Source organism: Salvelinus alpinus, chromosome 6 (genome assembly GCF_045679555.1).
Source record: "Salvelinus alpinus chromosome 6, SLU_Salpinus.1, whole genome shotgun sequence".
Taxonomy (NCBI): Eukaryota; Metazoa; Chordata; class Actinopteri; order Salmoniformes; family Salmonidae; genus Salvelinus; species Salvelinus alpinus.
The window spans coordinates 26,581,505-26,597,515 of NC_092091.1; the positions used below are offsets into that span (position 1 = coordinate 26,581,505).

General features: G+C 41.2%; 1 protein-coding gene across 1 annotated transcript in view; it reads right to left on the reverse strand.

The window, feature by feature from the left end:
• Window positions 1-15,413, reverse strand: part of LOC139578463 (tyrosine-protein kinase ABL2-like) — a 38,328-nt gene extending 22,915 nt beyond the window's left edge. The window contains exon 1 of the mRNA XM_071406088.1: window positions 14,405-15,413. Coding sequence (XP_071262189.1) covers window positions 14,405-14,606 — 202 coding nt within the window. The 5' untranslated portion in view covers window positions 14,607-15,413. The remainder of the gene's footprint in view (window positions 1-14,404) is intronic.
• Window positions 15,414-16,011: the final 598 nt, after the last annotated feature.

Here is a 16,011-nt window from a genome sequence, read left to right on the forward strand (position 1 = left end):
TTGAAGTCAAAAGTTTACATAAACTGAGTTTAAATGTATTTGGCTAAGGTGTTTCACAATTCCTGACATTTAATCAGAGTAAAAATTCCCCATCTTAGGTCAGTTAGGATAACCACTTTATTTTAAGAATGTGAAATGTCAGAATAATATTAGAAATAATTATTTATTTCAGCTTTTATTTCTTTCATCACATTCCCAGTGGGTCAGAAGTTCACACTCAATTAGTATTTGGTAGCATTGCCTTTAAATTGTTTAACTTGGGTCAAACGTTAGCCTTCCACAAGCTTCCCACAACAAGTTGGGTGAATTTTGGCCCATTCCTCCTGACAGAGCTGGTATAACTGAGTCAGGTTAGTAGGCCTCCTTGCTCGCACACGCTTTTTCAGTTCTGCCCACAAACTTTCTATAGGATTGAGGTCAGGGCTTTGTGATGGCCATTCCAATACCTTGTCTTTGTTGTCCTTAAGCCATTTTGCCACAACTTTGGAAGTGTGCTTGGGGTCATTGTCCATTTGGAAGACCCATTTGCAACCAAGATTTAACTTCCTGACTGATGTCTTGAGATGTTGCTTCAATATATCCACATAATTTTCCACCCTCATGATGCCATCTATTTTGTGAAGTGCACCAGTCCCTCCTGCAGCAAAGCACCCCCACAACATGATGCTGCCACCCCCGTGCTTCACCGTTGGGATGGTGTTCTTCGGCTTGCAAGCCTCCCCTTTTTTCCTCCAAACATAACGATGGTCATTATGGCCAAACAGTTCTATTTTTGTTTCATCAGACCAGAGGACCTTTCTCCAAAAAGTACGATATTTGTCCCCATGTGCAGTTGCAAACCGTAGTCTGGCTTTTTATGGCGGTTTTGGAGCAGTGGCTTCTTCCTTGCTGAGCGGCCATTCAGGTTATATGTCGATATAGGACTTGTTTTACTGTGGATATAGAAAACCGGTACAACATTTCTTCCAGCATCTTCACAAGGTCCTTTGCTGTTGTTCTGGGATTGATTTGCACTTTTCGCACCAAAGTGCGTTCATCTCTAGGAGACAGAACGCGTCTCCTTCCTGAGCGGTATGACGGCTGCGTGGTCCCATGGTGTTGATACTTGCGTAGTATTGTTTGTACAGATGAACGTGGTACCTTCAGGCTTTTGGAAATTGCTCCCAAGGATGAACCAGACTTGGAGGTCTACAATTTGTTGGGGTCTTGGCTGATTTCTTTTGATTTTCCCATGATGTCATGCAAAGAGGCACTGAGTTTGAAGGTAGCCTTGAAATACATCCACAGGTACACCTCCAATTGACTCAAATGATGTCAATTAGCCTATCAGAAGCTTCTAAAGCCATGACATCATTTTCTGGAATTTTCCAAGCTGTTTAAAGGCACAGTAAACTTAGTGTATGTAAACTTCTGACCCACTGGAATTGTGATACACCGAATACAAAGTGAAATAATCTGTCTAAACAATTGTTGGAAAGATTACTTGTGTCATGCAAAAAGTAGATGTCCTAACCGACTTGCCAAAACTATAGTTTGTTAATAAGAAATGTGTGGAGTGGTTTAAAAAACGAATTTTAATGACTCCAACCTAAGTGTATGTAAAAGGCCTATCTTTGTGCTAAAACAAGCCTCGCTGGCTGTGCATCTTGTGATGGATTGTAAATCATGGAATGCAGAGCAACTCAGCGGTCCTCAGAACTGGATAACATTTTTGCCTCATCCTCCCCTCTTATTAGGCTACTATATGCATTTTAGGTAGGTTGTACATAGCTAGAATAAAATGTTAATAGGCCTAGGCCAACTACGCATAATTTCTTCCATAAACTCAGCTGTAGTAGCCCAAGTTCTGTTCTGACTCATTTGATTTTTCCACCTTGGTATTGTTTGCTCAATTTCACTTCTTGTGGCCTAAAATATTTACTCAGACTTTCATAATTATTCCCATTTTAAAGCTGCAACTTAAGGACATTGAACACTATTAGAATAACTTTAATTTGTCTTAATGCTTTTATGATATTTCCATTAGTAAGATTAGGCCTTTGGTTGTTTGGTTCGCAATGGTGAGGGATTTTTTTTACGGCCCTCGTATGCATGCATCATTTTTGTCTTATAATGCTTTGCTCATCTGTAAGGCTTGTTCAAATTTCTCATTCGATTTTTATATCTTGCTTTATTTTTTCTATCGCTCTCTCATTATTACCTTAGGACTCCCATGTTTTGGGGTTATTCAAAATCAACTTAGCCTAGAACTCAGTTTCATTCCTTCATTGTTTGATCCTGACATAGAGTGGCAGGAGAAACCTAGCATGCATTGAACTGAGTGTCTTAATAGGTCAAGTCATATTCATATCAAATAGAGAGAAAATTATATTTTTTGGAGACTTTGACACCAGCCATATTCAGTCAACAGGCGTTGTACACACGTCACGTAGCTTTAGCTAACGAACCAGCCAGCTACCGTTCTGTAGTTAAATAATTTACAAAGTGCCAACAATGCCCACAGTGCTGGGAGCTAACCAACCAGGTTCAATGTTAGCTAGCTAACTTAGGCTCTAACTAGAAAAGCAAACAACTCTGGGAAACGAAGTGTCCGCTAGAGAGCCAGCCAGCTAACGTTAGGGTCTCAGACCATGAGAAACAAGATTATGTGGTCTGATGAAACCTGAACGCCAAGCATCACATCTGGAGGAAACCTGGCACCATCCCTACAGTGAAGCATGGTGGTGGCAGCATCATGCTGTGGGGATGTTTTTCAGCGGCAGGGACTGGGAGACTATTCAGGATCGAGGGAAGATGAACAGAGCTAAGTACAGAGAGATCCTTGATGAACACCTGCTCCAGAGTGCTCAGGATGTCAGACTGGGGCGAAGGGTCACCTTCCAACAGGACAACAACCCTAAGCACACAGCCAAGACAAAGCAAAAGTTGCTTCGGGACAAGTCTCTGAATGTCCTTGAGTGGCCCAGCCAGAGCCCGGACTTGAACCCGATCTAACATCTCTGGAAAGACCTGAAAATAGAGCAACGCTCCCCATCCAAACTGACAGAGCTTGAGAGGATCAGCAGAGAAAAAATGTATTAAACTCCCCAAATACAGGTGTGCCAAGCTTGTAGCGTCATACCCAATAATTTTTTAGGCTGTAATCACTGTAAAAGCCGCTTCAACAAAGTACTGAGTAAAGGGTCTGAACACATTCTTTTTTTTTAAGAAATCACATTTAAAATAAATAAAAACGTTTTTTGCTTTGTCATTATGTGGCATTGTATGTAGATTGATGAGGGAAAAAAATATTCTATGCATTTTAGAATAAGGCTGTAACGTAACAATGTGGAAAAAGGGGTCTGAATACTTTCCGAATGCACTGTAATAGGGTTCCTTTGTGCTTTTTGTGACATTTCTGGGTTCATAACATACATTCTGGCGGGAGTACATTTAGTCCTATGAATTATCTTCAATTGCAGTAGTTTGTCTTAGGTTGTAGGAGCAGGTATGAACATTTCTCCTCAATTTCTTCCTTTAGATCCGTTTCCCATTTTTTCCCTTACATGGTTCTGAACCATCAGGTAGAGTTTCAATCAACCCTTTATATAACTTGGCATCAACTTCTTTGGCGTAGAAGCTTCTTTCAGTATCAATCCATAATCATGGGGATCCTTCCATACTGGATGGGGAAGTTTATCTTGCTTTAGACTGTTGTGAGCATAAGTAACATAGGCTTTAGCAATTTGGGACGAAAGTGTCTATAAGATTCCACTAGGAATCCATCATTAAAAGGAGGTTTCCCATTTTGTAGATTGATGTCCTCCAACAATTCACCCGGGGTAATGTTTACATCCATATTCATTTTCTCTGGTTCACTTATAAAATGGCCTTAAAAACCTCACTAGGGTAGGGGGCAGCATTCTGGATGAAAAGCGTGCCCAAAGTAAACTGCCTGCTACTCAGGTCCAGAAGCTAGGATATGCATATGATTGGTATATTTGGATAGAAAACACTCTGAAGTTTCTAAAACTGTTAAAATAATGTCTGTGAGTATAACAGAACTGATATGGCAGGTGAAAACCTGAGAAAAATCCATCCAGGAAATGCTATTATATTGAAATATCACTTTTCCATTGAAAGCCTATCCACCATACAAAGACTCATGATGCAGTTCACAATCTCTATGGCTTCCACAACACGTGGCCAGTCTTTAGGCATTGTTTCAGGATTTTACTCTGAAAAATTAAGGAGAAACAGTACTTTCAATGAGTGGACAGTGGAAATTTCCAGACATGAGTCCAGCGTGTGACCGGGAGCGCGCCTTTCTTGTTTCTCCTTTTCTATTGACTAAGCTTTTGCTCAGTTGAAATATGATTGATTATTTATGACAAAAACAACCTGAGGATTGATTATAAAACATAGAAACATGTCAAACTACGAACTTTTATGGTACTTTTTTGATTTTCCGTCTGTCTGCTGTGACCGCGCTTTGTTCCAATGTATTACTGAACAAAACGGAGGTTTTTGAATATAAAGAGGTACTTTATCGAATAAAACAAACATTTATTGTGTAACATGGAGTCTTCGGAGTGCAACAATATGAAGATCAAAGGTAAGTGATACATTTTAACGCTATTTCTGACTTTTGTTACTCCTCCTCTTGGCTGCTAACTGTTTGTAATAATGTCTGCTGGGCGCTGTTCTCAGATAATCGCATGGTTTGCTTTCGCCGTATAGCCTTTTTGAAATCTGACACAGCGGTTGGATTAACAAGAAGTTAATCTTTAAACCGATGTATAACACTTGTATGTTTCATGAATTTTTATAATGAGCATTTCTGTTTTTGAATTTGGCGCTCTGCAATTTCACTGGATGTTGGCCAGGTGGGACGGTAGCATCCCACATCCCCTAGAGGCTAAAACCTCTTTAGGCTTGGGGGCAATATTTTTACGTCCGGATGAAAAGTGTGCCATAAGTAAACTGCCTGTTACTCAGGCACAGAAGCTAGGATATGCATATAATTTGTAGATTTGGATAGAAAACACTCTGAAGTTTCTAAAACTATTAAAATGATGTCTGAGTATAACAGAACTGATATGGCAGGCGAAACCCCGAGGATAAACCATCCAAAGAAATATATTTTTCAGCCTACCACTGTTTCCAATGGCTGTCATGTTTATTATGAGGCAAAATCCTCCCAGATGATTGCAGATCCTAGGGCTTCCACTAGATGTCAACAGTCTTTAGAAAGAGTTTCGGGCTTGTTTTTGGAAAAATTAGCTAGAATGTAGTTTTTCTAAGTGGCTCCCATTTTGGCTGTAGTGTTTTCATGCACCTGAATGAGAGCGCGTTCTTTGTTGTTTACCGGAGTAAAGACAATAACGATTCTCCATCTTAAATTGTATAGTTTATTTACGTATTAGGGTACCTGAGGTTTGATTATAAACGTTGTTTGGAGAAGTTTATTGGTAACTTTTGGGATTCATTTTGTATGCATTTTGAAGGAGGGAAACCGGTGGATTATTGAATGAAGCGCGCCAGCTAAACTGAGTTTTTGGGGATTTAAATTAGGACTTATCGAACAAAATGACCATTTGTGATGTTGCTGGGACCTTTGAGTGCCAACAGAAGAAGATCTTCAAAAGGCATTTATTATATTGCTATTTCTAACTTTCGTGGCGCACCTGCCTGGTTGAAAAATGTTTTTCATGCTTTTGTATGCGGAACGCTGTCCTCAGATAATTGCATAGTGTGCTTTCGCCGTAAAGCCTTTTTGAAATCTGACACAGCGGCTGGATTAACAAGAAGTTAAACTTTATTTTGATGTATGACACTTGGATTTTCATGAATGTTAAATATGACTATTTCTGTAATTTGTATTTCGCACTCTGCAATTTCACCGGATGTTGTCGAGGTGGGTCGCCTGCGGAACGCCTGCGCCAGAAAGGTTATTAAGAGCTTCTCAGACAACAGTTGGCCATACTTCATTATCTACACTTATTTGCAAAAACATGTCTGTGTTGAGATAAGGAGTTTATCTCCAAGTAAAAGTGTTGAATCTGAAATTTCTAGTCTTAATGAGGTTGACACAACAGCGTGGTGAGTTTTTCACCATGGCACTGTTCTGGAGAGACCAGAGAGAGCATTCTGTGTGATGTAGAGATGCAAGCCTAGAGATGATTACATCAGTTAGAAAGAAAAATGGTATACAGATATTGCATCACAGTCCAGACAAATTAGCCTGACAGGAACAAGCGGTACCTGTGGCAGAGAATATATATAATTAATTTTAATAGACTGCATGATATTACGAAAATTGTACGGCAGTGTACAGAAGCCGCTGGTCTTCCATTAGCCATTTGTTATATTTCTCCACAGTTAGTGTAGCGTTGCCTAACTAGAATGATTCCCATAACTGCAACTGTAGGAAAGAGGACAGGCAGCCTTTAACTGTGCGACTGCTGGAATGACCATGAGGATTCAGGCCTGGCTGAAGAGGATTACACCGACTTCAGTGAGTCTCATGTTCCTGTGATTGTAATCTCAGCGAGCTCTGTGTACCTTCTCATTGCTTCCATATGCAGGGCTTGGCCACCCAATCTGCCCAGCACAAGGCACAGTATCAAAAAGGCTTTTGATAGCATCTGAGTTAGCCACTCTGTGACTTGCAACATTCTCTTTGAATGGGGCAAATGATCCCAGTCCATTGAGAGAAATGGGCCCTCTCTGTGGCTGAGCTCCTTGGTCTCACCCCCGCTGCTCAACACAAGAGAGCATAGAGACAACCCTGGCAGCGCCACGAAGTGCCAGATTAATGCTGACTCTGGTGTGTGATTAAACCGGAGGGGAAGAAGATGGAAGACAGAGAGGATTATACCGGGCAAAAGCAGTGCTCAATTTCAACTCCACTAAAATGATACAAAGAGAGAGAACGAGAGAGAGAAAGATAAAGCAAACAAGTAGAGGGAATGAAAATTAAGTATTTGAGCTGAGCTTTGGGCACAGAGAGAACAGAGTCTCGGATGAGTGTGATGGTGGAAAGACTTAGAGTTGCTGAGGTAGAAGGGTCCAAGTCATATGCCTGAATCTCCAGATAAGCACTGATAGAGCAGTCAGCCATAACACAGGCCAAGTCCTGAAACCCAATCAACACCAAACAGCAGTCCAATAGACCAGTCCCTCCACATGGAAAACCAACAGTACCCTCATAACATTCATAGAGCATCAGGGAGGGAAATGAACACTTGCCAAACACCAAATGCGGGTAGATTTTGGCATTGGCGGTAAGGTTGGGCAGTATCCAGATTTTCATACCGTCCAAGCGTTTTTTTTGACGCACAAAACAATTTTAGGCAACAGTGATCTTGATTCAGGAGGGGATTGAATGTCTCTGCTGTAACCAAGAAGCTTGATCTTGACATCTAGCCACTTAGCAAACCAAATGCATTGCTGTGGCCCTGAGCTGGATATAATTTGACACATGACATTTATTTTCTGTTATACTTAGCTATAAGCAGTGGCGTTGCACCCACCCCGACCCAAAAAACTATCCAAAGGCCAAAATGTAAAAGTTGGTCAAATTGACCAGAAAGGCTACTAAAGTGCAACTTTGTCCTCATGTTTCTTGGCTAGTTACATAGTTTTGTTCACATGCTAGGTTATTTTCAATATTAGTTAAGAGTTTACTGCAACTGTCTGCTGGTAGCGCAGACAGAGATGACCATCTCTGACAGACAAGGAGTTCTGTTACTACAGTAATGGCCCACCTCTTAAAGGGGCAGCTGAACATTTGTGTTTCACCTAATGACTCAAATATTTGGGGGTAAATTGTGCTTGACTGAGCATAGAACAGTCCAAAAATCTTAGTAATTTACTGTAATTTCTTATCATTACAAGACTCAAATAACTGAATTGTGCTCCTAAATGTATTTGTGTGCTACTAAATAACTTATGTACTCCTTGTAAAAAATGTCGGCGTTAGAGTCCTGAACTAATAAAAATAAATAAGCCTTATCACTCAGCATTTTGTGGCAGGGCAGGCACTTTGTTGATTCTTGACGTTCAAGTTGTAGAACTGTTTCACTTTTGTTTCAAATTATTTATTTTAACATGGTTAAAAGACTTCGGTGACAAAAATGAAAGCATTGAGCAATATACTAAATGACTTCCTACTAGTAATACATTTTTTGTTTTAGAAATATTACAAGGCATGCTCATCATTTACTTGTGATTTCTGGTGTAATAATGCCAAAAACATATTTTGGCTGGTAAAAAATCTGAGTGGCTGGTAGATTTTTGTATCTACCTGTTACAGTTGCTAATGGACCAAAAAGTTAATTTCCCACCATGTACAGCATGTTATATCTGAACTTATACTAAGTTTCACAAGAGAGTGAAGAGACAGTAAATAACTTGCCATTCTGTAGTGTAAACAAACTCAGTAACATGATATACCGGTAGGTGTGTGAGTATCAGAGCGCACGTGGGAGGTTTCGTCAGCATCTGCAACAGCAGCAATGAGTCGACTCAAATCACTTCCTTTCCTTTGCTTAATCCTGTGTTTAATGAGAGCAGAATGAGATATACTGGGAAGGACAGGGTCTGTGCATTGTTAATGCAGTCAAAAAGAACCAGGATTAAAATGCTGCCTTTAGTCTCCAGCCTCATGCTTTCACCAGTCAAGCACATGGAGAGAGAGGAAGGATGAATAATTCATGAAGCAACCAACCCAGAATATATATACACACACACACCCCACTGCCATAATCAATATGCTTTATTGAATGCAAAAGAATACACACCCTCTTAAACATGCAAATTAACACACACCCTCTTAAACATGCAAATTAACACAACTGCCCTTCATCTATAGGACTGAAAATTATGAGACTGAGCTCCTTCTAGTGGCTGAAGGAAGCAACTCTGGGTGACATGCAAGGTAGGGCAGAGGACCCAGTCACCCAGATAAAGGGGGCAGTGGGTAGCCTAGTGGTTAGAGCGTTGGACTAGTAACCGAAAGGTTGCAAGATCGAATCCCCGAGCTGACAAGGTAAAAATATGTCATTCTGCCCCTGAACAAGGCAGTTCCTAGGCCATCATTGAAAATAAGAATTTGTTCTTAAATGACTTGCCTAGTTACATAAAAGGAAAGGGGGATACCTAGTTCGTTGTACAACTGAATGCATTAAACTGAAAGTCAACAAAATACATTACGACATTAAGTGTAAATCTCACAGCTGCCTTAAACTATTTTCAGTACGGTGTGACTTATTTTGGTTGTTGTGGCCTTTGCAGATATAGAAAAGTGGATTTGACTAATCCAATTTGATCACTAATGCAAATCAGCTTAAATGTATCAGGGGTCATGGACATGGGCAGATGTTGTTAAATACAGTGCATTCGCTAAGTATTCAGACCCCTTGGCTTTCTCCACATTTTGTTACATTACAGCCTTATTTTCAAATGGATTAGATTGTTTTGCCCCCCCCTCAATCTACACACAATACCCGGTAATGACAAAGCAAAAACAGGTTTTTGGAATTTGCAAATGTAGATTTTTTTGTTGTTGCTGAAATACAACATTTACACAACTATTCAGACCCTTTACTCAATACTTTGTTGAAGCACCTTTGGCAGCGATTACAGCATCGAGTCTTCTTGGGTATGATGCTACAAGCTTGGCACACCTGTATTTGGGGAGTTTCTCCTATTCTCTGCAGATCCTCTCAAGCTCTGTCAGATTGGATGGGGAGTGTCGCTGCACAGCTATTTTCAGGTCTCTCCAGAGATGTTCAATCGGGTTCAAGTCCGTGCTCTCGCTGGGCCACAAGGACATTCAGAGACTTGTCCCGAAGCCACTCCTGCTTTGTCTTGACTGTGTGCCTAGGGTTGCTGTCCTGTTGGAAGGTGACCCTTAGCCCCCAGTCTGAGGTCCTGAGCGCTCTGGAAAAGGTTTTCATCAAGGATCTTTGTACTTTGCTCTGTTCATCTTCCCTCGATCCTGAATAGTCTCCCAGTCCCTGCCGCTGAAAAACATCCCCACAACATGCGGCTGCCACCACCATGCTTCACCGTAGGGATGGTGCCAGGTTTCCTCCAGAAGTAACGCTTGGCATTCAGGCCAAAAAGAGTTTCATCTTGGTTTCATCAGACCACAAAATCTTGTTTCTCATGGTCTGAGAGTCCTTTAGGTGCCCTTTGGCAAACTCAAAGCGGGCTGTCATGTGCTTTTTACTGAGGAGTGGCTTCAGTCTGGCCACTCTACCATAAAGGCCTGATTGGTGGAGTGCTGCAGAGATGGTTGCCCTTCTGGAAGGTTCTCCCATCTCCACAGAGGAACTCTGGAGCTCTGTCAGAGGGACCATCAGGTTCTTGGTCACCTCCCTGACCAAGGCCCTTCTCCCTGATTGCTCAGTTTGGCTGGGCAGCCAGTTCTAGGAAGGGTCTTGGTGGTTCCAAACTTCTTCCATTTAAGAATGATGGAGGCCACTGTGTTCTTGGGGATCTTCAATGCTGCAGAAATGTTTTGGTACCATTCCCTAGATATGTGCCTCAACACAATGCTGTCTCGGAGCTCTACAGGCAATTCCTTCGACCTCATGGCTTGGTTTTTGCTCTGACAACTGTGGGACCTTACATAGACAGGTGTGTGCCTTTCCAAATCATGTCCAATCAATTGAATTTACCACAGGTGGACTCCAATCAAGTTGTAGCATGATCAAAGGAAACAGGATACACCTGAGATCAAATTCAAGTCTCATAGCAAAAGGCCTGAATACTTAAGGAAATAAAATTCTAAAAACCTGTTTTGGCTTTGTCATTATGGGGTATTGTATGTAAATTGATGAGGGGGGGGAAAAAACGACTGAATCCATTTTAGAACAAGGCTGGAAAGTAACAAAATGTGGAAAAAGTCAAGAGGTCTGAATACTTCCCAAATGCACTGTACATGTGGCCCATTTCCTAATCAAGTATATGAAACCTGCTCTCGACCTGGACCTGCTGAACGGTTTATGGGCTTGATAGCCAAATCATCACTTCTGTGAATTCTGCAAACGAGCGAGAGCCCAAAGCAAAGCCAAATAAGAGGCCATATTCCACACAAGCGCCATAAAAGTTCACTTGATCAGAAGAGCATTACGCTGAGTGAGCACTCTAAAGTCATGTGGTTAGGGGGAATGCAAGCCTTCTTGAGCTTCATATTTCCCTATCACAAAGATACCATTACCTTCAGCTTCAAATTGCAACGTAGGCTTTGGTTTTCATAACGCTGCAAAAAAACTTATTGTAAGGGCCGGAGACAATGAATAAATAATAAAGAAATACCAAAATGGCATTGTGGGCCAACAGGGACAAGCTGAGTCAACTTGCCTTGCCTGGGAAAGGGAGATGCAGAGGCCATTGATTCAGAAGAACTTGTGTCCGTCCCCACAGTGAATCACTTCCTTCAGGCAAAAATACATGTACACGTACTACACAAACCTCAAAAGGGTCACAGACTGAGGCATCCATCTCAAGTAGCCACGTTATCAAACGCAACATGATGTCATTGTACTTTCATTTGGGGAAACAATTGGCCTAGGCCTTTTACAACTGACAAACCATACAAAGGACTAACTGTTCAACACTAACAACCCCAAAACGGCTAAAGGAGGAGGGCAATTCCACAATAACAGAATGATGCAAAATGAATACAAAGTTCAACTTTACAACTATGCACAAGGAGTACTTCATGTGTTTGTAAAATTTTCTGTGGTAATTTACTAGAAGAACAGTGGAGATGCAAAGATTGCTAACAGAATGACGGCACAGAAAGACAGTTTGTCTTACATTTTAAAGTAAAAGAAAATCTGGAGTCTAAGCATCACCGTGGAATTACCCAGGAAGAACCGCCAAATCATCTTGCGGACTAAAGAAAAGGAGGAAATGGGCTTTGTTGCAAAAATAATAACTTCCTTAGAATCAGCCATGGTGACATAACTCAGCCAGATGTGAAGGGATCAAATCCTATGAATAGACAAAACCATGTTCGACAGATAGTGCTGACTTTACTCCCATGGCCCAATGGTTTCACAACACAATACTTTTACCCAACAGTGGCACTGCTAGGATAGAACTGCATCATATAGAATAGGCTTAAATTAGAATTGCTCCTGCTCGGTCAAGGAGAGAGTTGCACAGACAAATGCTTTCATACTTCCATTATATTGTGAGGGTTTACAAGGTAATAGCCTTTCAACACTTGGCTATACATCCAGTTATAAAAAGGACACTTGGACATTTGAAAGTACAGACAGTGTGCACTTTGCAGGTTTGCGTTTCCAGCTGAAGAGGTTCATTGTGGAGATGTGACAGGTCTCACTTTGCCCCTGTGCAGAGAGCTGAAAAAACAACTACTAGACGAGCCTTACACTCTCGCCATTCCCATCACATCTGATTCCATGCAAGACTGACTGACCTTCCCTTGGGTAAAGCAAAGCTCAACGGAAGCAGTAGAGACTGGATAGTTGTTGCAATTGTGGATGGATATACAGTATCTTCATCAGACACAGAATAATAACACTCAACTTCTGTAACAATGCATCCTTAAATGGTCTTACAGAACTCGATAACATATACACAACGGCAATTACTTCTACAGTGGCTCAAAGCAGGACTTCGCTGACTAAATGTAATAGTTTCACCATATGAAGATCCTTACTGATAGCCTTGACTAAATCCTTTGTGCCATTGACACATTGCAGGCCTAGATAGAGGCATAATGACTGTACGTACAGTACCAGTCAAAAGTTTGGACACCCATTCATTCAAGACTTTGACTTTTTACTATTTTCTACATTGTAGAATAATAGTGAAGAAAAAAAAAATATGTAATAACACTTGGAATCAAGTATTCACCAAAAAAGTATTAAACAAATAAAAATATATTTTATATTTGAAAATCTTCAAAGTAGCCACCCTTTGCCTTGATGACAGCTTTGCACACTCTTGGCATTCTCTCAACCAGCTTCATGAGGTAGTCACCTGGAATGCATTTCAGTTAACAGGTGTGCCTGTTACCCCTGCCCAAATAAATGCTTCAGAGTTCAAGTAACAGACACATCTCAACATTAACTGTTCAGAGGAGACTGTGTGAATCTGGCCTTCATGGTCAAATTGCTGCAAAGCGATACGCCATCCCATCTGGTTTGCGCTTAGTGGGACTATCATTTGTTTTTCAACAGGACAATGACTCAGCACACCTTCAGGCTGTGTAAGGGCCATTCAACCAAGAAGGAGAGTGATGGAGTGCTGCATCAGATGACCTGGCCTCCACAATCACCCGACCTCAACCCAATTGAGATGGTTTGGGATGAGTTAGACCGCAGAGTGAAGGAAAAGCAGCCAACAAGTGCTCAGCATATGTGGAAACTCCTTCAAGACTGTTGGAAAAGCATTCCTGGTGAAGCTGGTTTAGAGAATGCCAAGAGTGTGCAAAGCTGTCAAGGCAAATGGTGGCTACTTTGAATAATCGAAAATATATGTGGATTTTTTAAAACACTTTTTTGGTTACTACATGATTCCATGTGTCATTTCATAGTTTTGATGCCTTCACTATTATTCTACAATGTAGAAAATAGTAAAAATTATGAAAGACTCTAGAATGAGTGTGTAAACTTTTGACTGGTACTGTATATCTATCCAGTTTGACCCTCCTAGAACACCAATGTGAGTTTGCCACTGGGGCACTACTACTACATCACAAGGTTGAGCACAGTGAGTATTTTAGTACCTTAATTACAATCTATGAAAATGAGTATCCTCAAGGAATATGTTGGATTATAGTTTGTTACACAAACATAATTCAAAGTTACTTTGCACAACAATTTTCTGTTGAGTGGGCTATGTTGTAAAATACCATACTTGAAAACCACTCCAGGCTGAAATGTGGTATTGTTGTGGCTGCAATAGTGAGTTAATGGAGTGGAATTGCCACTGCATCCCGGGTGGCAGAGATCATCGTTTAACAAGCATCTCGGACTCGGAGTCCAGGTCGTCATAGACGTGAACGGTCCTTTTTGTTCCTTGCAGCTGTTCCAGTCCTGAACCGTGTTCGTGACAACTCTGTTGTCTCAGAATAACTAAACACAATCCACGTTCGTAGTAGCACTGACTAGCTACACTTACCTAGAAATCAAGATAACTAGCAAACATAAGCTAACTAACGGTACAACTAGAGCTGTCACTGATGATAGCAAGTTCTTGTATTTCCGCTACGATGTCGTAGTCGGACACCGAGTTGACTAGCAGTAAACTAGTTAGCACGTTAGCTAACTAGCAAACACCCGCTAAATAAATCAGTTTGACTAACTAGTTACCGTTATTACTTGACATACCAGTTGATAAAATAAACAATTTTATAATACTATGTGTCTTCTCCTACCTGAATGCTGGGTGAATATATTAATTGCTGGGTCCGGCACGTTAACGGCAGCAACCCTGCCTGGTGCCGTTCCGGTACTGCTGACTTCCCGGGGTCTCCTCCCTGCACTTCCCCTGTTCCCCTTGCCCGGGTGTTGTTGCGGTGGTGGCGGTTGGAGTCCTGTTGAAGCCCCCTCACCGACGCGGCCTACCTGTTGTCCCATCCCCGGTGTTCGTTGTAAAGATGTTCGGGACGAAGCTAGCCAACCCTGCACACTCCTGGTTCACATCCCCCGACTGTGGAGCGGCCTGTTCCGAATAGTCTTCCTCGACACCCTTTTCTCCACCCGACGTCCTAGCTAGCTAGCTTATCTCGCTAACGTTAGCTCGATAGCTAGTATCGGTGAAACCCACCCACCTTGTCTCAAACAATAAAGCAAAAGTCACTGAAAACTCTCTGCCAACGGTCCGTGGGATCTCGAGGCAGTAATGTTCAGTCCCCCACGTCCGAGTTTCTACGAAATATGGACCCTTCAGGGTTGTTTCGCCGTGCTCCGGCCACTGCGCGCCCCTTCTGCAGCCGCCATCTTTACCGCAGAATAGAGTTTACTATTTAGGAAGAGGATTTCACCACACTCCCCAGATCACATTGATCCATTACAAGTCCCCAACGTTACTAGGACCTCAGAGCCACGAGATGACGGACAGCCCGAGGACCAACCAATGATTATATACATCATTGATTCTCCACCCTATTGGAGAATGAGATTCCCTGGACCAACTATTACTATGGCACCCAGCATGTCATGCCTGCATGGTATCTTCTGTACACTGATGTGATTTCATGGACATTGATCACGACTGTGATTGAACTGAATACAGTTTAATTAACAAAAAACAAAAAAGAAGCATTTGACAAAATCCATTCCAATTGTCTTAACATTGTGAAATGTACAATATTCTATTTTTAAGGTTGGCCTACATCAAAAACCAAAACTGTGCTTTTCAAATAAAAAATACATTCTAATACATTCTAACCCATTCTAACCCAGGATTTTGTGACAAAGACCAACAATAGACTCTTTCTCAAAGATTCATAGCTTAGTTTTGAAGCGGGCACCACCTGACAAACAATACCTAATGCACTGTAATGGTAATAACATCAAGCATATCTCAGAACACCCATTTTCACAGAAATGTTTTAACACCATAACTCCATAAATTGATCTCAAGAAAAATAGAGGAATGTCAATCTCTGTTAAAAAATATAGATATCTGAACAAAAGTATCACTCTGGAGTAAAACAAAAAGTAATGTTCTAAATGGTCAGAAGACATCACGAAAAGCTAAAAGGTTGCAAGTGAGCTGTTGTCTCAAATGAAATAAAAAAACACTGAAATAGTAAAACAAATAGTAATTTCTAGTAAACAGCACAGAAATGTTCCCCAATTGAAATACAGCCAGGCTGAAGTAGCCTTGCAATAAAATCTCTCAATAGGATAAATATCAATGTACATTTTCCTCAGATAACACACAATTGTAAGCGGTGCAGTTTAGATAATTACTTATCTACTGAGTAAAATGGAAAATTATGGATCATTTGGGATTATCAATTGACAATGCATTGTC